A 27,768-nucleotide genomic window follows, 5' to 3' on the forward strand; every position below is an offset into this window, starting at 1 on the left:
AAGAAATGACACAGATGAGAGCAGAAATAAATGAAATAGAAACAAAGAAAACAACAGCAAAGATCAATAAAGCTAAAAGGTAGTTCTTTGAGAAGATAAACAAAGTTGATAAACCTTTAGCCAGACTCATCAAGAAAAAGAGGGAGAGGACTCAAATCAATAAAATTAGAAATGAAAAAGGAGAAGTTACAATGGACACCACAGAAATACAAAGCATCCTAAGAGACTACTACAAGCAACTCTATGCCAATAAAATGGACAACCTGGAAGAAATGGACAAATTCTTAGAAAGGTATAACCTTCCAAGACTGAACCAGGAAGAAACAGAAACACGAACAGACCAATCACAAGTAATGAAATTGAAACTGTGATTAAAAATCTTCCAACAAACAAAAGTCCAGGACCAGATGGCTTCACAGGTGAATTCTATCAAACATTTAGAGAAGAGCTAACACCCATCCTTCTCAAACTCTTCCAAAAAATTGCAGAGGGAGGAACACTCCCAAACTCATTCTACAGGGTCACCATCACCCTAATACCAAAACAAGACGAAGATGCTACAAAAAAATAAAATTACAGATCAATATCACTGATGAATATAGATGCAAAAATCCTCAACAGAATACTAGCAAACAGAATCCAGCAACACATTAAAAGGATCATACACCATGATCAAGTGGGATTTATCCCAGCGATGCAAGGATTCTTTAACATACCCAAATCAATCAATGTATACATCATATTAGCAAATTGAATAAAACCATATGATCATCTCAATAGATGCAGAAAAAGCTTTTGACAAAATTCAACACCCATTTATAATAAAAACTCTCCAGAAAGTGGGCATAGAGGGAACCTACCTCAACATAATAAAGGCCATATATGACAAACCCACAGCAAACATCATTCTCAATGATGAAAAACTGAAAGCATTTCTTCTAAGATCAGGAACAAGACAAGGATGTCCACTCCGCCACCATTATTCAACATAGTTCTGGAAGTCCTAGCTGTGGCCATCAGAGAAGAAAAAGAAATAAAAGGAATCCAAATTGGAAAAGAAGAAGTAAAACTGCACTGTTTGCAGATGACGTGATACTATACATAGAGAATCCTAAAGATGCCACCAGAAAACTACTAGAGCTAATCAATGAATTTGGTAAAGTTGCAGGATACAAAATTAATGCACAGAAATCTCTTGCATTCCTATACACTAACAACAAAAGATCAGAAAGAGAAATTAAGGAAACAATCCCATTCACCATTGCAACAAAAATAATAAAATACATAGGAATAAACCTACCTAAGGAGGTAAAAGACCTGTACTCAGAAAACTATAAGACACTGATGAAAGAAATCAAAGATGACACAAACAGATGGAGAGATATACCATGTTCTTGGATTGGAAGAATCAATATTGTGAAAATGACTATTCTACCCAAAGAAATCTACAGATTCAATGCAATCCCTATCAAATTATCAATGGTTTTTTTAACAGAACTAGAGCAAAAAATCTGAAAATTTGTATGGAAACACAGAAGACCCAAATAGCCAAAGCAATCTTGAGGGAAAAAAAGGGAGCTGGAGTAATCAGACTCCCTGACTTCAGACTATACTACAAAGCTACAGTAATCAAGACAATATGGTACTGGCACAAAAATAGAAACATAGATCAATGGAACAGGATAGAAAGCCCAGAGACAAACCCCACACACCTATGGTCAACTAATCTATGACAAAGCAGGCAAGGATATACAATGGAGAAAAAACAGTTTCTTCAATAAGTGGTGCTGGGAAAATTGGACAGCTACATGTAAAAGAATGAAATTAGAACACTCCCTAACACCATACACAAAAATAAACTCAAATGGATTAAAGACCTAAATGTAAGACCGGACACTATAAAACTCTCAGAGGAAAACATAGGAAGAACACTCTTTGACATAAATCACAGCAGGATCTTTTTTGACCCACCTCCTAGAGTAATGGAAATAAAAACAAAAATAAACAAATGAGACCTAATTAAACTTAAAAGCTTTTGCACAGCAAAGGAAACTATAAGCAAGACGAAAAGACAGCCCTCAGAATGGGAGAAAATATTTGCAAACGAATAAATGGACAAAGGATTAATCTCCAAAATATATAAACACAACATGGAGCTCAATATTAAAAGAAAAAACAACCCAATCAAAAAATGGGCAGAAGACCTAAATAGACATTTCTCCAAAGAAGACACACAGATGGCCAAGAGGCACGTGAAAAGCTGCTTAACCTCACTAATTATTAGAGAAATGCAAATCAAAACTACAATGAGGTATCACCTCACACCAGTTAGAATGGGCATCATCAGAAAATCTACAAACAACAAATGCTGGAGAGGGTGTGGAGAGAAGGGAACCCTCTTGCACTGTTGGTGGGAATGTAAACTGATACAGCCACTATGGAGAACATTATGGAGCTTCTTTAAAAAACTAAAAATAGAATTACCATATGACCCAGCAATCCCACTATTGGGCACATACCCAGAGAAAATCATAATTCAAAAAGAGTCACGAACCACAATGTTCATTGCAGCACTATTTACAATAGCCAGGTCATGGAAGAAACCTAAATGCCCATCAACAGACAAATGGATAAAGAAGATGTGGTACATATATACAGTGGAATATTACTCAGCCATAAAAAGGAATGACATTGGGTCATTTGTAGAGACGTGGATGGACCGAGAGACTGTCATACAGAGTGAAGTAAGTCAGAAAAAGAAAAACAAATATCGTATATTAACGCATGTATGTGGAATCTAGAAAAATGGTACAGATGAACCAGTTTGCAAGGCAGAAATAGAGACACAGATGTAGAGAACAAACGTATGGACCTCAAGGGGGGAAAGCAGGGGTGGGGTGGTGGTGGTGGGATGAATTGGGAGATTGGGATTGACATGTATACACTAATATGTGTAAAATAGATAACTAATAAGAAACTGCTGTTTAAAAATAAATAAATAAAATAAAATTCTTTTTTTAAATTTCCTAATAAAAAATGAGAAAAATAAAACAAAAACAAACAAAAGAAAACTGGGCATATAATTAGAAAGTTAACTCCATTCAACAATATTCTCAAATTCCCCAATTCAGGGACTCTACTCATCTGTATAGCACAGGGAACTATACTCAGTATTTTGTAATAACCTAGAAGGGAAAAGAATCTGAAAACAAATACATGTATTTTTATATATATATTTTATATATATATATATATAACTGAATCACTCTGCTGTACACCTGAAACTAACATAATATTGTATATCAACGATACTTCAATTAAAAAAAAATTTTCTTGCAAAAGATCCCTTCGGATGTACAAATCAACTAGAAATAGTTGCTCTGCCTTCCTGCATGCTGCCTGTTTCGAAAGAGCTATTTAAGAGGAAGGAGGCACTGTCCTGGGAGGTGAATGCTTTCTTCAGTCTCAGATTTATCAGGATGTCTTCAAAATGAAAAAAAACACGGGGTTGGCTTATCACGTAAACTAGAGCAGCCTGGTTACAGCACTAACTTCTGCTTATAGTGATGTGCTGGGCAAGCATTTTTGTTCTCTCTTTTCTGTTTTCTGTTTTTTGTATTTCGTTGTTGTTGTTTCCAACTCATGCTCAACAGTTAAAACACAAGACATTTCTCATCAACCTAAAACACAATCAGCTGTTGTCCAAGACGCTACTTGCCTTATAAATATACAAATCACCAAGAGGGAGAGTGTAAAGTAGTTCTTGAGGGCAGCCCCATTTTTCTTCTGTCGCTGGTGCATTTCTCCACCACACTTGTTACAGCAACGACACAAACTAAAGACAAACCCCACCAGAGGCATCAGAATAATAAACAGCAATCCCAGGACAGCACAGATAATAATCCCGATCTCATAGTAGATAATCTGCAAGTCAAACAAAAGAAACAGCACATACTGTAACATAAAATTACACGTAGAACATTCCACAGCGTACACATTTCATGCTTTTTAAGCTATTTGCCATCATGACTTAAATCTTAAGGGTGTGTGTGTGTGTGTGTGTGTCCATTTTGAAGATCCTTCTTGAAACAAAGGAAGCAGAGATCTGAGTTATCAGAGTATGGGATCAAGCAGTTACTACCTTCTTTCAACTTCCAGGAAAATATCCAAATTCAGGGTCAAGTTGCAAATGGTGTCATTTCAACCCCAAAGGTATTTTGTTTGTTTTTAAACGGCATGACAAATTTTGGCAGAAGTCCTTGCATAATGAATAATCTATACCAAGGATGTTTTTCACCAGAAAGATAGAACTAGTAATAGTTATTAAGGATTCAAAGTAGCTTGGATTGGATCAATTAATGACAAATTCATAGTTAGTTATGAAAGAATCTGGAATATATCTAAATTTAGAAAAGAAGGCTCAGACTTTCCAAATCAGACATGTTACTCACAGGCCACTCAGTTTCCCTACCCATGTACTGGGAATAAAATACGTACCTTATAAGGTCCTTGTGAACATTGCAGATAATGTATGATTAGTGATAAGGTGCCATGGAAAGTACCTGGCGTGGAGCAGACACTTGTTAAGTGCCCCTTTCAGGCTGGTGAGGCTGGGCTCAGCAGCCTAACTCTCAGATAGTTCCTAGGTTCCTAGGAACTAGCACAATAGCTAGACACAATCATGTGACCTAAACCTATTTTCATAATCACTGATGGCTTTATTCCAGGCTAAAGAAAAATTAATGCAACAGGATGATAAAACTCGTTCTCATTCCAATTCATGTATGCAGTTACTCACATTTCCATAAAGCAAGACACTTTAAAAGAATAGCAGAAAATTACAGGTTGGCGGTTTGCAACCTGTAATGGTTTGTGAAGGACCAGCTAGATAGCAATACATTCTGAAGCCAAGCTGAGCAAAGCAAAACTAAACCCAAGCCTTGTTCCTAGAAGCAAATGTGATGTCTTAGGAGAGAGCACTGAACTTGGAGTCAGAGGACCTGCTTTAAATCCCAGCAGGGGCGGCTTTTAATTCTCTAAACTAGGAAATGTTACATTAGCATTAATGTCATCAGCATATAGTGAGGGACAGATAATTAAGTGAGTTAATGTGTAAACAACTAGCAAAGTGCCCAGCACACAGCAAATGTTCAATTAGTATTAGCTAACTCGTGGGCAAACGCTTATGAGTATTAAGCTAGGTGCACATGGCACTTGAATATTATCTACTTCCATATTAAGGTTAAAATGCTAAAAACAAAAAAAGTGATTGCAATTTTGATGCAGGCTTCTTAAGCTAAGCTGGACACCACGGCCATGAAAAGTCGTTATTTGCTGGTGTGTAACCCACCCTTGAAGACTCACATCATTGGCCAACTGAGAAACCAGCTCCAGACACTCCAAATTCTTACTTATTTTGCTATCTTTCTCAGCAAATATTCTAAATTGTTACTATTTTTAGAAATTGTTTCTGGGAATTTCCTGGTGGTCCAGTGGTTAGGACTCCACGCTTCCACTGCAGGGGGCATGGGTTTGATCCCTGGTCGGGAAACTAAGATCCTGCAAGCTGCATTGCGCAGCCAAAAAAAAAAAAAAAATTGTAACACTGAACCCCAAACCCAGGAGAGAAGGTGTACTGAAATGTTTTTAATGCACTATCTTTAGCTCCAAATACAAATTTTATATTTTGTATATAAGCTTTCCAATGTCACTACTAAATATTAGGTTAAACAGTATCAGGAACAAGATTATGTCATTTCCAGAGTTCACATCTACACTTAAAAGTCTGGCCAAGATCTGGCAAGAACCTAAATTATTTCCTGATATACCAAGATCTCCGGAGTGCTTTGTGGATTGTGTCGAAGAGAAGCTCAAGATTTAAATTTGCAGATGGGTTGCTATTCTTTCGTGGACTACAAAAGCTGAAAGAGAAGATGGAAGATGATGGCAGAAACAAAAAGGAAACAATTTAAAAATCATCATAGTGGAGATGACAGTGAACAGAAAGTTCTGGCAAAAGCGTCACACCACTCGCGGGCTTTAGACAGAGCAACATGAAACAGCAAGTGAGGACTTTACCTTCAGAATCAAGACTACATTTTCTGGCTGAGGAAGTCAAAGCGGTTGCAGAGTTTGTGCAAGCAGAGGCAGCATGCATCAAGAAAACAGAAAACATTACTGGAGTGATTAACCACAACTGAGACCATTAATATCCCACACAGAGGAAATCAAGGGAGAGGACGATGACACAAGACAGGAACATAAAAGTAGCATTTATTAGACAAACAGTGTTTTGGGTACAGTCAAGCTCTAGGGCTCACATTTGGATTTACATTGGATTTCTTGAAAGGTTCTTAATCAGTATGCTAATCAGTTATGGACAAGGGGAGCTAGAGGGAAAGTTACAAATGCTTAACACACTAACCACAACCACATGGTCTCCAGGAAACAGAGAATCAATGGCTGCCTAGAACCCCAGAGCCCAAGGCACCAACTTCCAAGTGCCCTTTCTAAAATGACAATCTTATGGTATCATTCCCTTGTTTAACAGCATTTCATGGATTCCCACCACGTTTAATTCAAACTCCTCCACGTGGTCCTATGTTATTTAATTCTGGCTTCATGTCCCCATTCTTCTTGACCACTCTAGTCCCCAGAAAGCATCATGGTCTCTCTCCCTTTCCTCACTTTGGGCTCCTTCTTGCTTGAACCCTATTCCCATCACTCTTCCCCTGATGAAACTCAAGTCTGAGTTTGGATGTTGCTTTCTCCAGGAAGTCTGTCTTGATAACAACGTCTGGGTTTGCTGTACATCCCTCCTTCATGATGCCATGGAGTCCTACACTTGCCCTTTCACAGTGCTTACCTCATTTGCTCAATTTATAAGACTATCCTTCTTTTTGGAAGAGGGAGGTGACATATGTACGAAGAGGGACAAAGTCATTATTGTTGTTATAGTTGACTTAAAATGTCCTCATGTGGTTAAATAAAATTATGTGGCTCCATGGTGTTCCCCAGATGACGTTTTTCAAGTTGTCTGGTCCAGGAAATCCAAGTTTGGAAGCCATTGCCTTAGCTGGCAGATTTTCACAGGTGCGGAAGAACAATGTTTGTGATGTTAATAACCTTTAAAGGAGGCATCATCTGAAATGTTGGGATGGGCAGTGCAGATACACATGCCCCTGGGGACCCACAGGGCATCTTGAATGACTCCAGCCTCCCTTCCTGGGTCTGGGCCCCACGGGCTTGTTACCTCCCAACCTCACCAATCATAAGCTCCTCACAGCGTGTGTTAAAAACACTGACTTCAGGCCCCTCCCCTGGAGAAGTGTCAGGAGATTTGGGTAAGACCAGGAATCTGTCTTTAAAACAAGCCCCGTGTCATGATTATGATTAAGTGCCTCTTCAGTCTTGGTGTATAGATACCTCAGCTCTCTCACCTTCCCATGGGCTAATTCCCACACCGGTGTCTTCGGCGGCTATCACAGCTCCTCTACAGGATGGAGCTCTGCTGCCCCCTGTGGCGGGTGGCGGAATGATACACCCTCTACAGGCGGCCCTCCCTCCGCTGTGTCACCTCCCACTTCACAGCCAGGGTTCCCTGCATCTCCCAAATAAGTGACTTGCCCTGGAGTCCTTGACTCAGGGTCTGCTTCTGGGACTCTGACCAAACACACCCAGCATTCATCTCCCTAAAGCCAATCAGGAAGCTCCCTTCCCAAGGAGCCCTGGCTTCTTTGGTGTCTTTGCTTAACCAAATCCCTCTTCCTTGGATAACCGGAAAACATGACCCAATTCCACACCTAGGGTAGGATTCCGTTCATTCCTGTGGGCCCAGTTCTGGCTCCTTTCTCTACACCAGCTCCACCCAAACGGTTTTTATCCGTTTGTAAAGACACCTGAGGTGGAGAGGAAATCAGGAAGTAGGGGGGTCCCCAAGTTTACAGGAACTCCAAGTCTAAGATCAAGCCAACCATAAAGGACTCATCCAACTAAGAGTCCTGCCATGGGTGGTGGCAGCCAACTCTGGCTCATCCTTGTCAGGCTGCTCAGAGTCACCTCAGAGTCTGAGGACCTGGTCCTCTAAGGCTTGGGCCCAGATGAGAGACTCCAGGCTCTCACGCCCAACCCATTCCTTGGCAGAGCTAACTGGCATTCAGGCTGGGCTGCTAATGGCATGCAAATTTTCAAGATAAATATAAAAGCAAAGGTCATTTTATTCTGCCCAGGGTAGCAGGCACACATGGGCAATCACATTTGGAAGATATAAATGAAGCCAGTGGCACTGAAGAATGAAAATGCTTTCTATGGTAGGAGGGAAGGTGTAGGCACTAGCGTGTATCTGGCTCATCCTCTTGTATACACATAAATGGCCTTGAGATGAGAACTTCCTCTTTGGCTTCTGCATTCACTTGTCCCTTAAGCATCATTTTATTGCAAATTGAGAATATGCAGCCACTGTTCCCACCACTGGGCAAGAGTTCACTGTCTTCACACCCGCTGGAGACACTGTCATTCACATTTGTTGTGCTGGCCATTAAATAAATAAAAGTCCACTGGTACCTTTATTGTTGTCTTGATAACCACCTTTGTACCAAGAAGGGATGGAACGAATCGTCTGACCCTGCAGGACTAATAGCTTGACAAACAGATTCAACTAAGTTTTATTATCCTAACATTCAATGCAAAAACATTCGTCTGTTTATTTCATTGGCAACCGACATTCATCATAGGTCAAAATCGAAATAACACACTGTTCTGTTTAGGTAAGTTAACCTCGTGGATGCAAACAGAGTGAATTAACAGCACCTTAACCCTAACCCTGACCCTAACCTTGGTATTAAGTAGAGACATGAAAGGTGCCTGGATACTTTCTGACAATACTGTCCACTCATTGGAGTGAGGCCTTCAAGGCCCTCCCCTGATCTGGCCCCAGCTCCTGTCCTTCCCCTTCCTCCTCACCCACCGGCTCCATACCTCTGCTTCCTCCTCTCACACCTCATCCTCTGCTCACGTGGTCCCCACAGCTTGGAACGCCTGCAAAGCCGCCTCCCCACCTGTTGCAGCCCTGCTTATCTTTTTAACAACAAGCCCCAAAATCACTTCCTTGTGGAAGAGCTCTGGTAAGAATTCACTCTTTTTCTTCTACAAGTATGCACGTGTATGTTAAAAGTACGCATGCCTGTTTCTAGGGATGTTCAAACCATTCCATTTAGTTAAGGGGTTCTCATCCCTTGTTTTAAAAAAGTAGCATAAGACTTCCTTTAAGGAAATTTTAGTTTTTCAGTAACATATAGCTTGAAAGGTGAATGTTTCTTCAAATGCTACTTTTGCAATTTCTGCTGTAGTTCAAATGGGATTTATAAGGCATTTCAATACTCCATAAAGCTTCTTAGTCAAGAAAGGTTACTCAATTCACAGGTAAAACAACTGGTTGTTTAAAGATTTACTTTCAAATCAGCCAAAGTTTTGCTCATATTTATTTTTTGCTAACAAATTCATCAATCAAAATTACCTTCTCATAATCCGTTGAGAGGTCAAACTTCTTCTGGACAACTTTTCTTAAAATATCTGGGGAAAAAAAGCCACAAAACAATGGCACGATTACTTTTTCAGTAAAAATATAAAATGCATATTTAGAAAATAAAGGTCTATATGTGCTCACAAATTATTGAACCTCAATATAGTATTCTTATACTTTTATTCCTCTTTCTTAATGTAGGTAAATAATTGACCTAATGAGGCTCTAACCAGAAGCAAAGAATGGAGAACAAATATTTTCGACCTACGATTTTGCCAGTGGCAAAATTAGAGGGTTGCCATCTTTAAGAGTTCTCAATTTCTCACAAAACACCTTAATGTTTACCAGCAAACTACATATACCTCATTAACAGTCACTAATAAAATGTTACATTGATACTGCTAATTCTTTTTTTGTCAATAAATCAAGTTTAATTAATTATGATTTATTAAATTTCCAACACCGCCACACCCATATGTTGATTCTGGCTGCTCAGCCATACAAACTACAAGAGCAGAGCAACAGAAACCATATGGTCTCCAAAGCCTCCAATCTTTATTATCTGGCCCTTCACAGAAAAAGTCTGCCCTCCTGGTCTATATGAACATGTTGACAAGACACTGAATCACAAGGTTTAAAGTTTTAATGTGACCAGTGTGCATGATTTTTGCTGGTTAATTTATGTAAGCCAAGTTGGACTGACAGCACCACCACTAGCCACAGGAAATAAGGAATATCTAAACTCTAAATGTGATTTTTCTTTTAAGTTGGAAAATGCATTAACATTTGCATGCAGATTAGGAACATCAGATTTCTTTAGGGAATTGTGACTCCATTTATCCCTAATGTGTTTTGCCCCACAGCCCATGAAATTGCTTTCTTAATTATTTGGAACCACAAATGCAATTTATTCTTTAATACTTCTACTTTTACATAATATTTTACAAATGAAAGGAATCTTACAATTAACCTAATCCAAGAGCTCTTAACATGAGATGTCCCTCTCCGTCTCCAAGCAGTGCATGAAAACCCCAAAATGCTAAGCAAAACTGAATTTTTCTGTGCATGCTCATTTGGGGCATTTTAATATTCTCACATAGGTCAGGAGCTACCTCATATCCTGATTCCCCCATCTAGTAATGATATAGCATAGCTGATGGCCAGATAGGGAGGGTGACGTCTAAAATCAGTGATTTGTGAGGCCAGACCCAGACCCAGGTCTTCCTTCCCTTGGTGCGAGGTCCTTCCCACACTGCACATTGTCTTCTGCCCCAGGAATGAGCTTCTGGAATGCTAGGACTGTATCCCGTATAAGCACTTCCAAAGTATACTACTGGGGGTCGCAAATGAAACCCTACGGTGAACGCTTTTTTAAAGCAAAGACATTCACATGTACAGGCCAGGAAACAAAGCAAGCCACTTCCCCACAGGGCCTTCTGGAAAACAACTTTCCACCTGCACAGAGCAGATAGATACATGGAGCAGACCTGTAAAGGATGTGCTGCAGGAACAGAGATTTTCAAACTGGTAGGAAACCCTGGGAACCCTAGAGTTTCTCCAAGGTACCTCGGGGGCAACCCAGGATCACAGGTGTTCTCCGGCCTTGAACCACTCTTTGCTTTAGTCTGCTGCATGCACGTAACAGGCGTTGCTCTAGTAGAGCTCTGTGGAGGTGAGCCAATGCCAGAGAACATGGCCTGTGTACCCATGGCAACCTCTGGGGAACAGTGACATTCCTCTCTGTCAAACAGATGCCCCCATCAGCTTGCTTGAAGACCCAGCCCCTCCTGAGTCCTTCTGTGATGCTGGTGGCCCTGGGTGTCCCAGGCATGGTCCCAGCTACATCCAACGACAACACTCACTGGCAGTTGATCCCTGTCCTCTGGCTGCCAGCTGGCCCTGACCCTCTGGCAAAGCTGATCCTTGCTGTACTGGCTAAAAACCCATCCCAAGACTTTGGAGCAGAGATGTTCTCCCTTCCCGTGGTTTAGAGTAGCACTGTCTTACAGAAATCTATCTCAAGCCACATAAGTAATTTCAAATTTTCTAGTAGTTCCATTTAAAAACATGATTAATTTAAAATTAATTTTAATATGTTTTACTTACTCCAAATATATGCAAAGTAGTATCATTTCAAGATATCATCAGTGTAAATATTAATGAGCTATTTACAGTCTTGTTTTCATACTAAGAGTTCAGAAGCCGGTGTCAATGCCTTTTAGTTCAGACAAGCTACAGTTCAAGTGCTCCATGGCCACACGTGGTTAGTGGCTCCTGCACTGGACAGCACAGGCTCAGAGGCGGCAGGTCACCCTGCCCACTCTCACCCCGGAGCAATTCCATTTCCCCCAAAGCCCCAAGGCCTCTATCCGTTTCCTTATTGCCCCCTCCTTCCTTCCCAGCATCCCCTCTCACAAAAACACAGAATGGGCATCCTTCATGCTCAGGACCACAATATCCATTTTTCCCTTGGCTTCCCTGTGTATCTCTAATTTAGCGGCTCTTAATCAAGGTGAGTGAACATCAGAGAAGCCTGTACAACACAACCCAAGCATCTTTACTTGACAAGCCCCGACATTAACCTTCTGCTGCTCACACCTCATCCGGGAGCCCATGGGACCCCACACTTGGAAATTCTATCTCAGATCTAATAGGTTCACTGCTGGTGAGAACTTTGAATCCATTATGGTCCATCTCAGAAAGCATGTGGAAGAACCGGGGTCTCACTTCTGCCCCACACTTTTCATGGTTCCCAAGTGTCACACTCGTTCTACTGCATCCAGTCCTTTGTCTTTGTCTTTCCTGGCCAGCTCATAAAAGGCTTCTGGTGGAAACCATCTCGGCCTCTGGATCGCCTGCATCCTCATGTTGGAGGGGGCCATGGACAGGATGTGACCACTGGCTGGCCTGCGAGCTGGACCCAGGCACTCAGAAGCTGCTCACCCCTCCCCTGCCCTTGGAACGTCCGTTCTGCCCACCCATCCCACACTAGGAGCTGGGTTCAAGGATGCAATCTTGAGAGACTAATGTGTAGTTGAGACCATCTGAATGGTCTACATAACTGAATCCAGTTGAGACCACTACATAAACTTTTAAGATTCAGGCAGGTGGGTGCGGAGATCTACTCATGCAGCTGTCTTGCAGCTGCTCAAGACAAGCCTCGTAAGTAAGTTCCCTTCCTTCTTAAACCTGCCACTGTCCCATCTGGAGGGGTCCGCCTCTTTCTCAGTCCCTCCTTGCCCCCAAGTTTCAGATTTCACTTGGGTCCCTCCTAAGGCTTTGAAGCAACCCCGCAGCAAGGTCCAGGGCTCCAGAACTGTCTGTGGTATGGATGCTGCACAAACACAATACTTCTTTACCAAAAAAAAAAAATGCTGCTTCCACTCCATAGATCAGACAGGACCCCTGAATTCTGTGACTAGTTCCTTGTATTGCCTGGTGGGTATTAGCCATTAGCACGCAGGTGGCACAGAGCCCCAAACAGAGAACACGCAAACTGGAAACCTCGGCTTAGCCTTGGTGCTCACCAAAGATGACCATACCGTGACCAACACCAGCTCTGAGAGCTTCCAAATGAACAGATTCTACCCTAATATTTGCCACTGTGTCTACCTGCTTCTTCTCAGCCCTGAGAAGGCATGCACAGCTCAAAGCAGGTTGTAAAATGATGTCATGATGGCAGTGGGTTCTGTTTGTTGCACGAATCCTGGTGACTTAAACCTGACCCAGTCTTCGGGTCATTCAACAATATTCAACCACCATATTAAGCGCCTACAGGGTGCCAGGTGCTGTGATCATGATAGAAAGGAGTAAGACCTCTTGCTTGAGAAACCACGGTCTTCTCCTGCCCTCCGTGAGACTTCAGTGTGGACAGTAGTGACCCCTTTGTCCTTCCAGAGCTGAGGGAGGATCTGCTGAGATGGGGCCTGAAAGGCACCGAGCACCAGACTGGACGGCTCCAGGAGGCCGGTGAGTTCTCCTTGCCCTGAGCTCGGAGGGCGGCCTGGCCACCTTTTTCATGCCCTGCTTCATTTCTCACTATATCTTTCCATGCTCTTTTTCATAACATAATAGTTGCCTCTTAAGGTACAGCAGTGGGAGGGAAATATGTAAGCAGACAGATGAGAAAGCTTTTTTCATGGTAGAAGACTGTTTCTCAGCATCTGACTCTGGGGGTCTTCCTGGAATGACAGGGACCGTCCACCTCTCTGTGCTCAGCCCCTAGACCTTACAGTGTCTTCTTCTCTGGGACTTACTTAAAATTTCATGTGATGATGGAAATTAAGAAATGTTGCAGCAAGAGCGAATTCTGACCCCTTGGTTATACCACCAGGTTACAAAGTAGGTTGGTTTTGTTTTTGGCTCTTCGTGTGTGTGTGTGTGTAACTTCTCTATGAGTTTTTTGATGTCTGAAGCTACACAAGCAACATAAAATAAGAAAAGTGCCTTGTGCAGGATCCATCTATAACAGACCCATCTTCCTCATCTTTGACAAGATATTTGTTTCCTAACTGGTTTCTTTTAATACATATGTAGGTTCTGAACCAAGCCAGGCAAAGTGCAAGTTCACTTTTGGAATGTTCTCTCATAAAATGGATAGAGAACTTAAAAACCCCAGTCGCTGGCAGGTGATTTATCAGACTTGTGACAAATTTAAGTGCTCCTGGAAAGACTTTGCTGATATTATCTATTTGACAACTTAATTAAGTTAGGTCTCTTAATTTAGAAGTGTACCACGGGGCTTCTCTGGTGGTGCAGTGGTTAAGAATCTGCCTGCCAACGCAGGGGACACGGCTTCGATCCCTAGTCCGAGAAGATCCACATGATGCAGAGAAATTAAGCCTGTGTGCCACAACTACCGAGCCTGCGCTCTAGAGCCCGTGCTCCGCAACAAGAGAAGCCACCGCCACGAAGGGTAGCCCCCGCTTACTGCAACTAGAGAGAGTCCACGCGCAGCGACGAAGACCCAACGCAGCCAAAAAAAAAATGTATCACACCTTTCATCTTCTAAATTGTGTTCCTGCCATTTACTGGGAACAGAATCTCCCAAAAGTGCGAAACTATATTAAAAAGTATTTTTGATAAAGATATTTTTATTTCTGATATAAAATAGGCATTTAGTATGTTGTAAATCACTCTACTATATGTAAAACAATATTATTGTAATGTAGTTCTTGCTAAAATATTATGTAATGTTAATTTTGTTCACGGTTGTTAATTCTTCTGCCAAAAGTATTCTAATTTTAGGTTGTTTTGTTTTAAAAGGCTTTTAGAAAAGCCTTTTAGTCAAGTCTTATATTCAGGTTATTTTAATTTCTACCTGATGTTTTCTAGTTTCTTTGACCAGATGCAACAATATAGGATTATTAACATTAAACCTAAAATTGAGTTATAGACTTAGAAGCATTATGGTGTAAGCATTAAAATTAGGAGAGTAAAATGTTCAAAACAGGTTTTTCTTCTTTTTTTTTTTTTTAAATATTTATTTATTTATTTGGCTGCGCTCAGGCTCAGTTGCGGTGTGTATGTGGGATCTAGTTCCCTGACCGGGGAACGAACCCGGGCCCCCTGCATTGGGAGAGAGGAGTCTCAACCACTGGACCACCAGGCAAGTCCCCAGGTTTTTCTTTATGAACAAACGTTAGAGGGTGAATCATTTTTTTTTCCTAAATGTCAGGTTAAATTTGTTATTGTACTGAGAACTCTTAATAATAAAAAATTACCCACACACAGAGTTAGCCCTCTTGGGCACTTACAGTGTTTACCTAGAAATGTGATTAACTAAGAGCATAAATAGTGTTGTGTCCCCCTGTGGAGACGCCCACAGGGTCCCCCACTGACCCCCAGTGGCACTCTTTTATACTCACAAGGTCTGGGGGCCTCTGTACTAAGAATGACTTAATCTGTTAATTTGTGCATTAAATCAACACTGGTCAAAGTGAAAGAGATTATTCACATTTTTACTAAAGCTATTAGTTTTATAAGTAGAAGAAAATGATATTCAAGTTCAATTTAAAGTCCTACCAACACTGGGCTTCTAAATACATAACTTTAGTAAATTAAACATTACTTAAAACATAACTTTAATTGTTTCTTTCCAGGCACAAAAGACTTCCGTCTACACCAAATTCCTGAGAGGATGAGGGGCAGAGAGGCAAACCAAGTGGAATGCCTGACAAGTCCTGATAAAACACAAACTTAGTTTGCAAAGTGTGAACTTCTTGGATGTGCTGGCGTGACACCGGGTGTGGAAGAGCTAGTGGCATTTTGCCCTGAGAAGGGTGTTTAGGGCAGTGCTCAGTATGTTACACTAACCTGAAAATGTTGGCGTCTGTCCTTCACCTCCACCCTTGTACCACACACGCTTCACTGCTCTGCCCTCTCCAGTTCTTCAGCCTGTGGCACCAAATGAGTGCTCAGCAGAACCACGTGTGGCCTCAGTTTCCTTGGCCCACTGCTTGATTCCCCAGCCCCCCTGCAGTTAGGTGGGGCCCCGTGACTTGAGTTCTGGTCAGTGGAATGTGGGTAGACAGGCGTGCACATCACTTCTACTCCTGGCCTCTACAACCTCCTGTAAGACCCTTGATGGTCGCTCACTTGACCCATCTACCCATCACCCACTGGAGGAGCCAGTGGAGAAATTCAAAGCCCAATAGGATGACGGAACCATTACAGAGTGCCCAGCCCTCACCACTCCATCACTTCTACATTGGACTGAGCTGTTAGAGAGAAATGTTTTTCACCGAAATTTGGGCTTGTTTGTTATAGCAAATGGTGTCACTTACCCTAACTAAAAAAGCCTTAGCCAATTAAGACCCCCAACATTTTCCATTGCAAGCCTCCTCTACAAATAGCCTAACCTGCTAGCTTTGACCAAACAAAGGCGAACTCACTTTTCTCAGGAGCAAGTATACACATAAATAACATAGCAGACTAAGATTTACTGAAGCCAATAGGATGGCACTAATATAAACCAGGATTTTAAAAGACATCGTCATTCAAAGATCAGAATTTCTGTATTCATGATCCAGCAATCCCACTCCTGGGCATATATCCAGAGAAAACTATAATTTCAAAAGATACATGCACCCCAGTGTTCATTGCAGCACTGTTTACAGTAGCCAATACATGGAAACAACTTAAATGTCCATCGACAGATGAACGGATAAAGAAGATGTGGTAGATATATACAACAGAATATCACTCAGCCAAAAAAAGAATGAAATAATGCCATTTACAGCAATATAGTTGGACCTAGAGATTATCATACTAAGTGAGGTAAGTCAGACAAAGACAAAAATCATATGATATTGCTTATATGTGGAATCTGAAAAAAAAAGATACAAAAGAACTTATTTACAAAACAGAAATAGACCCACAGATATAGAAAACAAATTTATGGTTACTGAAAAGGAAGAGGGGGGAGGGATAAATTAGGAGGATGGGATTAACATATATACACAACTCTATACAAAATAGATAACCACAAGGACCTACTGTATAGCACAGTACTATAGCACAGTAGGGAACTGTACTTAATATTTTGTAATATCTATAAGGGAAAAGAATGTGAAAAACAATATATATGTTCAATTATATATATATATATATATATATATATATATATATATATAACTAACATGACATTGTAAATCAATTATACTTCAATTTAAAAAATTATTTTTTAAAAGAATTTCTGTATTCATAGAAGAATGTATGAAATGGCATTTGAACCCGGAAAAATCACTACAAAATGCAATGCAGTATAGCTCAGATAAACTCTCTTGTTGCCTGCTCCTCAGCCATGGGTCTATAAAGCCTTGGTAGTCATTAATAGGCTTAGCTGATAGGTCCATAAGCCTTTCAAAAGCTTCACTACCAAGTGAATTTTCCTCATCTACAAAACATATGTTCATAATCAGTTTAAGCCACTAATTCAAGCATGTCTCTAGTGCTAAACTATTTACGTAAAATACTCTCAGGTAACAGTATTATCCTGGGAAACGTGCATCAGATAAGGAGTTAAGACTAAGTGGACGTAAGATCTTGGTACCCTCTCCAAGAGTTATGTGCACAGGGTGAGCACCAGCTAACAGGTCCAGGCTGTTCTTTCTGGAGGAGAAAGCAGATTTAAATCAACGTGCAGGGCTTTCCTGGTGGCGCAGTGGTTAAGAATCCACCTGCCAATGCAGGGGACACGGGTTCGAGCCCTGGTCCGGGAAGATCCCACATGCCGCGGAGCAACTAAGCCCGTGCGCCACAACTACTGATCCTGCACTCTAGAGCCTGCGAGCCACAACTACTGAGCCCGCATGCTACAACTACTGAAGCCCACCCACTTAGAGCCCGTGCTCTGCAACAAGAGAAGCCACCGCAATGAGAAGCGCGCGCACCGCAACAAAGAGTAGCCCCCGCTCGCCGCAACTAGGGAAAGCCTGCGCACAGCAACAAAGACCCAACATGGCCAAAATAAATAAATTAATTAATTAAATAAATTTTAAAAATAAAAAATAAATCAAGATTTAAAGGTAGTTGGTGAAAATGTACATTTACATAATTTGTATGTGGTCCCTAGAACTTTCCCCAGAGCCCCATGTGGAAGAGATCTTATGTTGGATTATAGACAGAGGTATTCCACTGCAGTTGGTTGAAGCTTGTCTTCTCTCTTTGGTCTAGGTTTTCTGTGGATTGTTTTTATGCTTTAGAGCTTGTGATTCTGATTTCTAAAATGAAATTTGATTCTTCTCTTGACAGGAAAATCTCACTAATTCAAACAAATTAGGAAACTTCTGGTTATTTGGATAATTTGACTCAGTTTACCTTTTATCAAGAAAAATGTTTAAGGAGCCAACTCATTGCATAGAAAATGTTTAAATCTACATTACATTAGCATAGTATCTGTGATCCATTCTGATAGCTGACAGGTTAGTGGAAAAATAAAAAGAAGACACTCATGCCTTAGACATTTTATTTTAACTTAAAGTATATAAAAACAAATATGTTTGACCATCATTTGATGCAAAGCCGAAGTCCTTTATTGGATATCAGTCCTCTGGCTAGAATGGAGGTGAGTTAAGATAGCATACAAGGTAAAAAAAAAAAAAAAAAAACCACAGAAAAAGCTCCTCACTTATTTAGAGGCAGACTTGTGTCAACCATCCCATCACCAAGCCACAAGATTAGGGAAGATGAAAATGGCCACATGGGCTCACAGAGGGACACTGTCTACACAGAACGTGGTTACTTCAGAGAAAGAACTTGGTGATCATAAACTCTGCCTCAGGAAAAATGGAAGAACCTTGCTTTTTTGATTCTTCAGTGATTGGAATGGGGAGAGGGCTAGAATTTTCTCCAGCTACACACTACTCACCACCCTCATCCCCAAACTTTGGGAATAACTGCCTCTGTCAGTCAGGTTCTCTGAAGAAACAGAACCAGTAAGTGGTGAGATAGAGACAGAGATAGAGATAGAGACAGAGATAGGGACAGAGACAGAGATAGAAGAGATGGAGATAGAGACAGAGACAGAGACAGAGATAGAGATAGAAACAGAGATAGAGCTAGAGATAGAGACAGAGACAGAGCTAGAGCTACAGCTAGAGATAGAGATGGAGAGGGAAAGAGAGAAGGAGAGAGACTGATTTTAAGGAACTGTGGGCACTAGCAAGTTGGAAATCTCAGGGCAGGTTGGAAACTCAGGCAGGAGCTGACGTCACAGTCTTGAAGCTGAATTTCTTCTTCCTGTGGAAATCTGGTTTTGCTCTGAAGACCTTTCATCTGACTGGATGAGGGCCACCCACATTATCGAGGGTAATCCCCTTCACTGAAAGGGTTCACATGTAGGTGTGAACCACATCTACAGAACACCTTCACAGCAACACCTAGATTAGCATTTCATCAAATCACTGGCTACCACAGCCTGGCCAAGTGGGCACAGAAGACTAACCACGACTCAGCCACGCCAGCTATGTTCCCCCATAGAATGGGTACACCCCGTAGGTGTGCTGGAGCAGAGCGCATCTGAGCGGCCCTGTCACCACCATTAATTAATAGCAACTCCTGACAACCTGAGCCCCCAGCCAAGTCATCAGGGTCCAGGTAATTTAAGGACAGGAGATCACACATCGTCTCTGAGGACAACCGACCTTGAATGATGGCCCTGAACAACCCCCCAAATCAACTTATGTTTGGTGTGTGCAAAACTAAAAGGCAAATAAATATATGCCTTTTGAAAAGATTTCCATCAAAAACGACAGAACTAAATTAGTTTGTCACTCGCAAGGTTAAGTGTTGCTTCTCTGAAGAATGTACTTTAGCAAGCCCATCTTCCAGCCACCTGGCTTGGTTAAATGTGTTCGCTGTCCTTTGACATTGGGATGAACGTTACCCACCCGCTCCTTGGCTCACATCTTCCTTTGGCTGGTGTGGATGAGGATTTGGGGACCCAAACGATGCAACTGCCTCAGGTCCTGGAGTTCACCATATTTCCTTCTGGAGCGGCTGCAATGAGTCTGTCCAAATTTAGTACTTGAGAGAATGCATTTTAACAACCCCTTCAGGCAGCCACAGTCTTGTACCTTTCAGTTTCACGGAGCTCTTCCTTCTGCTGTTCAACTCCTCCATCAACATGACTAAACTCTTTGGTTTGGTTTTTAATAAAGGGATTGATGCTTCAGACATTTGGAAGCCAAGCTGGGTTTATTAGATCTTATCAAACGTATTCTCACTGCCTCCAAGTATATAATCAAGTATTCCAGAGGGCGAGCCCCCTTTCCTGTATTTAAAATACAATTCGATCACCCTTGGTGCGGTTTTTCCCTTCATTTCATCTGTCAGCACGTGACTGTGCAGTCCTCCTTTAATTGATTGGAGCAGCTTCCTGCAGGACTGACACACATCGGCTTGCATGAGAATTCACGATGGCACTAACTCGCTCTTCCAGAAAAGAGCTCAGAAAAATGCTGCACAGGAAGCAATTCTTGGAAAAGCATCTGGAACCAGTCTGGCCCTTGTAGCCTTCCCCCGGCCACATGTTCACACAGATCCATGCTGGGGGATTCTATTTCACTGTTAGGCCATATGCAGCCAAGCCTGTGACTGGGCAGGCTGGCCCTTAAATCATTTCAAGTGCTTTTAGAGGAAGCAGGCTCTCACATGGCACAGGAGCAGGGAGACCTCTAGGGTCTCCTGAAGCTCGGAATCCTTAACAAGATGCAAGTCGGATAAGGGCTCAGGGCCCTGTGGCCTCCCTGACGATGGGACGGGGCTGGGAGGGGGCCGCTGGGCCTGAGACTAAGACGGTCCAGCAGCTGTGTTGCCACCACTGTTAAATCCAGGGAGGGAGGCAGGCAACATGGCCAAGGTACCTGTGGAGTCCCGGAGTTCGTTTCCTCCCCTAAGACATTCCTGGAAAGCGTCATTTGTCTCTGTTGTTCATTTAAGGAACACTGGCCTTGAGGATGTTTGACTCGCATTTTTTGGTCTGCACCAAGGTGCACATGATCACACAGACACTCCCATGAGAATGTGAATCAACACCACCCCATTTTGTTCTGTCATGTGACAAAAGAAGGCTCAGCTATTGACCATGGCCTCCCCCAAACTAGGGACCGAGAATGGAACTAGGAGCAGAGTGAAGGGGGATTTTTTTTTCCTGTATATACTTTGAGCTCACTTGAATTTTTAAGAGAATATTAAAAAAATTTTAAACAAAGTTCTTTCATTGACATACTCTTCTACCCCTTTCCCAATACTCTCCTCACCAAAAAAAACACAAAAAGACAGAATTTGTAATACTATCAAGTTAAAAATTCTAGTTCCTGTAAATGTAAATCAGAGTTGACAGTATCTTGTGTAGGAGATGTGATCCGGAGCCATTTTTACAGTATGTCAGCATGCAGTATTTGTCATTTAAAAAAAAAAGCCTGAAAAGAAATGAGGCTAAAATTTGCAAAATTTTAGATGCTTGCCAATAAATAATCATTGGAAAAGTAATAATCAAATATTCAAGACTTAGAAAAGCCCCAGTTTTGTCCCAACAAGTGTGTGGTCCAGGCAAAATATACTCTTCTAGTGTTTTGTTAATAATGCACCAGAAGCGTCTTTTTTGTGGTTTTGTCTCCACCCTTTCTGCTCGTGCCAGCTGAGCTGTACAATCTCCAAGAGTCTCTGGTGTTTGTTCCCAAACCACTTTCTGTTAGTTGTACTTATTGGTGCAATTTCAGAACTTATTTAAATATTATGTAAACAGGTAAAACATGACTACAAAAAGCAACAGTTGTTTATACAAATTCTAAATTGAATGTTTTTTAAAACTCAGTCAAGAGGGGTTGTTTTACAAAGAAACAGAGCTGTTGAATGCAATGTAGGAAAGGCAACTCTAAAAGCCCTGATAGAAAACCAATAAAAATCTAGAAAAACATCAGCGCTCACAGTGGTTAAGGACCCGCCTGCCAATGCAGGGACACAGGTTCGAGCCCTGGTCCGGGAAGATCCCACATGCTGTGGAGCAACTAAGCCCGTGCGCCACAACTACTGAGCCTGCGCTCTAGAACCCGAGAACCACAACTACTGAAGCCCACATGCTGCAACTACTGAAGCCCATGGGCCTAGAGCCTGTGCTCCGCCACAACAGAAGCCACCGCAATGAGAAGACTGCACACCGCAACGAAGAGTAGCCCCTGCTCGCTGCAACTAGAGAAAGCCCGCACGCAGCAACGAAGACTCAATGCAACCACAAATAAATAAATAAATAAATTTATTTAAAAAAAAAAATCAGCGCTCAGTTGACACCACAAATTCTTGTTACTTGAATAAAAGCCAACTGGAAATCATAGAAGTTGTGGTGCTGGGGAAATTCCTATCCAGAGACTCACACTTGCTTGACATTCAGATTGTTCAGTGGCAAATGAGGACATAGGAATCTACAAACGGGTCCCTCCCACCAGTATGGGGAAATAGCCAGATAATGGGCAACATTATTGCGTTTCTTGGGCACATCAGAGAGCTGAGGCTGCAATCGATTCCAAAGAGCGCCTTGCTACTGGGGAGAGACAAGCGACACACAAGCTGTTCCCCTTTTGGTGGTCAGGCAAAAAGAAACTACCGAAAATGTCACAACCCCTTAAAGGCCGAGTGTGGGCTAGCATGTCCCCATGGACTACCTTAAAGGCCAGAAACATGGAGGAGTATGCATTTGCTCGCAAACTTCCACTGGGTGCTCATGAGAGAGACTGGGCCGGGGAAGGTGCCTGGAGAAAAGTTCCCTTGGTTGCGGGTGTGCAGGAGGTGACGGGCTGCAGCTGGAGGATACACACAGAGCCCATATACTTCCCTGGACATTTCTCTCGGACAAAGCAAAAGCCTTAAAGCCACTTGGGGAGGGGCAGTGAACCCTCTCTGCCCCTTGGCCAAGGCAAAACTCCATTGTTTCTAAGGTGGGGTAAGAGCAAAACCCATTTGCTTGTGGTGAAGAGGTTAGAAATCCTTCTGCCTATAGGACACAGGTAAAGGTCCATTGCTGCTGGGGGACAGGGTGGAAGCAAGACCCCTTTGTTCCTAGGACGGAAAGCACTCTTAGGGCAGAAAACTTGTTTCTTCCCAACACCAATGCAGATCCAGGTAAGAGTTTGGCTGCCATGGGGAGGAGGGCTAGGAACACTGAGAAAACCCCACTCCCCAGGATCAGCGAGCAGCATAGGGCCCGTCTAAGCCTGCGACTGGACCAGGATAACAGGGGACCCCCTCTTCTCTGCCTCCTACCATGAGCCTGGCACCAAGTGATAAACACCTCTACCATGAGGGAAGGAGCAAGGGCATGAGGGGAGCCCTTGGTGGCACAGGTGAGTAGGGACTGCTCAGCGATGAGGATGGAGCAGGAACACTGAGGATGACCCCCTGGCAACATGCCAGACCCCACACTACACACAAGGAAATCACACTCCACTGCCAGAGGAATTGAAAGCCTGTGTGTGGTACATTGAAGGTGGTACAATAACAAACTGACACAACGCAGCTCAGCTCCTGACCAGAAGGCTAAATCTCCCACACTAACAGCCTGATAGGGGAGGAGGCATGTCCACATCTACAATTCTACACATAGTGTCCAGTATTCAGGAAAAAATTACAAGACATGCAAAAAAGAAAGGAAAAACAAATGACCCATTTTCAAGAGAGAATCAGACCCTGAGATAATCCAGATGTTAGAGAACTTTCAGAGAAGAACTTAAAAAAAAAAAATTGTTGAGGGGATTTACATTTATACTTCAAGGAAAAATAAAACACTTAAGAAAAGTATTTATAATTTTCAGGATTCCCCAAATTTACCAACTTTAACTAATCAACTACCAATCATAATCACGTTGAATAAGAGGGCTCTACTCTCCTTAAATTAATCCTAGTTTTTTTTTTACCATAAATCAATCCAGTGGCAATTCTCTAAGAATTACAATAACATGTCCTGCTCTGTGTTCAAGTCTCCAACCTGTGGATTTTATTCCCCTACTCCCATATTCTAACTTTCTAAGAGTCTTTTAGAGGAAAGGGAGGGGAAGATAAGAGAATATTAACAGGGCACCGTGACTCACCCACTGAGCTAAGTGCTCTAGGCAGTGTGGTAGAGCAGGAAGAGGATGCAGTTTAGAATCAATCAGACTGACTTCAATTTCTGCCTCCAGTACTTAGAAGCTATGTGACTGGTTAGAAAATGAGCCAAATTATAGAAACTCTCTGGGCCTCAATTTCTTCATCTGTAAAATGGAAAGAAAGCAATTGCTATTTACGAGCTTATCAAAATGATGCAAGTTGGCCATCTCACAGAATCCTCCCGGCAATCCAGTAGGGGAAATGATGCCATTCCCATTCTCAAATGAGGATGCTGGGGCTCAGAAGGCTGAATACATTGCATGAGATCACTTGGTTAATAAATGGTGGGGCAGGAATTCAGACTCAGGAACATTTTAATGCTGAAGCCCATGCCCTTTCCAGTACACAACCCTGTGTGGATTCGGATTCCAGGTCCAGCTTTGCCACCTATGGGCATGTAGAGTGACTCGTGCCATTGACCTGAATTCTCTATGCTTCCATTTCTTCACAGGTAAAATGAGTTAATAATACCTACCTTGCAAGATTATTCTAAGCATTGTAAATAAAATGTGTAAATCACTTAGAATAGTACCTGACACAATAATAAATGCCCCCAAACCATGATGGTGGTGGTGGTAGAGGTGGTGGTAGCTGGAGTGGTGGTTTATGAAAAGATATGTCTTTGGGCTTTTTAATCCAAGATAAATATTGGCAAAACATCTATTAGTGGCAGGTAAGGGCATAAGACTGGGAGATGACAGACTTTGGTCTTAGTCCTGATTCTCCATTTACTGGCTCCATTATATTTGATTAAGTCTCTTACCCTCTCGGGCCTAAGTTTTCTCAGAGGTATAATGACATGTCTGGACTACACTCATAAAAATATTTAATAGACAGATGGAAAGATATGCCATGTTCATGGATTGGAAGAATCAATATTGTTAAAATGACCATACTACCCAAGGCAATCTAACAGATTCGATGCAATCCCTATCAAAATACGAACAGCATTTTTCACAGAACTAGAACAAATAACTCTAAATTTTGTATGGAAACACAAAGACCCCGAATAGCCAAAGCAATCTTGAGAAAGAAGAACAGAGATGGAGGTATCATATTCCTTGACGTTAGACTATACCACAAAGCTACAGTAATCAAAACAATATGGTACTTACACAAAAACAGACACATAGATCAATGGAACAGGATGGAGGAGCCCAGAAATAAACCCACACACTTATGGTCAATTAACCTACAACAAAGGAGGCAAGAATATGTAATGGAGAAAAGAGAGTCTCTTCAATAAGTGGTGTTGGGAAAACTGGACAGCTACATGTAAAAGAATGAAATTAGAACATTTTCTCATACTTTATACAAAAATAAACTCAAAGTGGATTAAAGACCTAAATGTAAGACTGGAAACCATAAAACTCCACGAAGAAAACATAGGCAGAACACTCTTTGACATAAATCGGAGGAATATTTTTTTGGATCTGTCTCCTAAAGCAAAGGAAATAAAAGCAAAAATAAACAAATGGTACCTACTTAAACATAAAAGCTTTTGCACAACAAAGGAAACCATCGACAAAAGAAAAAGACAACCTACTGACTGGGAGAAAATATTTGCAAATGATATGACTGAAAAGGGGTTAATAACTAAAATATATAAACAGCTCATACAACTCAATATCAAAAAAACAAACATCCCAATTAAAAAATGTGCCAACAGTCACATGAAAAGCTGCTCAGCATCAGTAATCAACAGAGAAAAGCAAATCAAATCACAATATCACAATATCAGATATCACCTCACACTGGTCAGAATGGCTATCATCAAAAAGAACACAAATAACAAAGGTTGGCCAGGATGTGGAGAAAAGAGAACCCTTGTACACTGTTGGTGCGAATGTAAACTGGTGCAGCCACTATGGAAAACACTATGGAGGTTCCTCAAAAAACTAAAAATAGAACTACCATATGATCCAGCAATCCCACTCCTGGGTGTATATCTGAACAAAACAAAAACACTGATTCAAAAAGATACATGCACCCCAATGTTCATACCAGCAATATTTACCATAGCAAAGACATGGAAGCAACCTAAGTGTCCATCAACAGATGTATGAAAGAAGATGTGGTATATATACAATGGAATGCTACTCAGCCATAAAAAAAAAAAAAAGAATGAAATGTTGCCATTTGCAACAACATGGATGGACCTGGAGGGTATTATGCTTAGTGAAACAAGTCAGACAGAGAAAAACAAATCAGTATATTATCACTTATACATTCCATCTAAAAAAATAAAACAAACTAATGACTATAACAAAGTAGAAAAAGACTCACAGATATAGAGAACAAACTAGTGGTTACCAGTGGGGAGAAGGAAAGAGGAAGAGCAAGACTGGAGTAGGGGATTAAGAGGTACAAACTACTATGTATAAAATAAATAAGCTACAAGGATATATTGTACATCACAAGGAATATAGCCAATATTTTATAGTAAATAAATGGAGTAAAATCTATAAAAATTTTAAATCACTGTGTTGTACACCTGAAACTAATGTAATATTGTAAATCAACTATACCGCAGAAGACCTAAATAGACATTTCTCCAAAGAAGATATACAGATTGCCAACAAACACATGAAAGAATGCTCAACATCATTAATCATTAGAGAAATGCAAATCAAAACTACAATGAGGTACCACCTCACAGCAGTCAGAATGGCCATCATCAAAAAATCTACAAACAATAAATGCTGGAGAGGGTGTGGAGAAAAGGGAACCCTCTTGCACTGTTGGTGGGAGTGTAAATTGATACAGCCACTATGGAGAACAGCAGCGAGGTTCCTTAAAAAACTAAAATTAGAACTACCATACAACCCAGCAGTCCCACTACTGGGCATATACCCAGAGAAAACCATAATTCAAAAAGAGTCATGTGCCACAATGCTCATTGCAGCTCTATTTACTATAGCCAGGACATGGAAGCAACCGAAGTGTCCATCGACAGATGAATGGATAAAGAAGATGTGGCACATATATACAATGGAATATTACTCAGCCATAAAAAGAAACGAAATTGAGTTATTTGTAGTGAGGTGGATGGACCTAGAGTCTGTCATACAGAGTGAAGTAAGTCAGAAAGAGAAAAACAAATACCGTATGCTAACACATATATATGGAATCTAAGAAAAAAAAAACAAAAAGGTTCTGAAGAACCTAGGGGCAGGACGGGAATAAAGAAGCAGACCTACTAGAGAATGGACTTGAGGATACGGGGAGGGGGAAGGGTAAGCTGGGATGAAGTGAGAGAGTGGCATGGACATATATACACTACCAAATGTAAAATAGATAACTAGTGGGAAGCAGCCGCATAGCACACACAGGGAGATCAGCTCGGTGCTTTGTGACCATCTAGAGGGGTGGGATAGGGAGGGTGGGAGGGAGACGCAAGAGGGAGGAGATATGGGGATATATGTATATGTATAGCTGATTCACTTTGTTATAAAGCAGAAACTAACACACCATTGTAAAGCAGTTATACTCCAAAAAAGATGTTAAAAAAAATCAACTATACCTCAATTAAAAAAAAGATATGTCTTGAAAAAAAATATTTAATAAGCACAAATATGTCCCAGGCCCCGTACTGGGTGCTAAGG

At 41.5% G+C, this 27,768-nt stretch overlaps 1 protein-coding gene across 5 annotated transcripts in view; it reads right to left on the reverse strand.

The window, feature by feature from the left end:
• The window catches only part of PROM1 (prominin 1), a 111,297-nt gene that overhangs the window by 55,964 nt on the left and 27,565 nt on the right, over positions 1-27,768 (reverse strand). For all 5 annotated transcript variants that reach the window (XM_061192117.1, XM_061192114.1, XM_061192113.1 and 2 more), the window contains 2 exons: positions 9,515-9,570; positions 3,719-3,924 (listed from right to left, as the gene is read on the reverse strand). In XM_061192117.1, the coding sequence (XP_061048100.1) occupies positions 3,719-3,924; positions 9,515-9,570 (262 nt within the window). The remainder of the gene's footprint in view (positions 1-3,718; positions 3,925-9,514; positions 9,571-27,768) is intronic.

The sequence above is a fragment of the Eubalaena glacialis genome, chromosome 5 (assembly GCF_028564815.1).
Source record: "Eubalaena glacialis isolate mEubGla1 chromosome 5, mEubGla1.1.hap2.+ XY, whole genome shotgun sequence".
NCBI lineage: Eukaryota > Metazoa > Chordata > Mammalia > Artiodactyla > Balaenidae > Eubalaena > Eubalaena glacialis.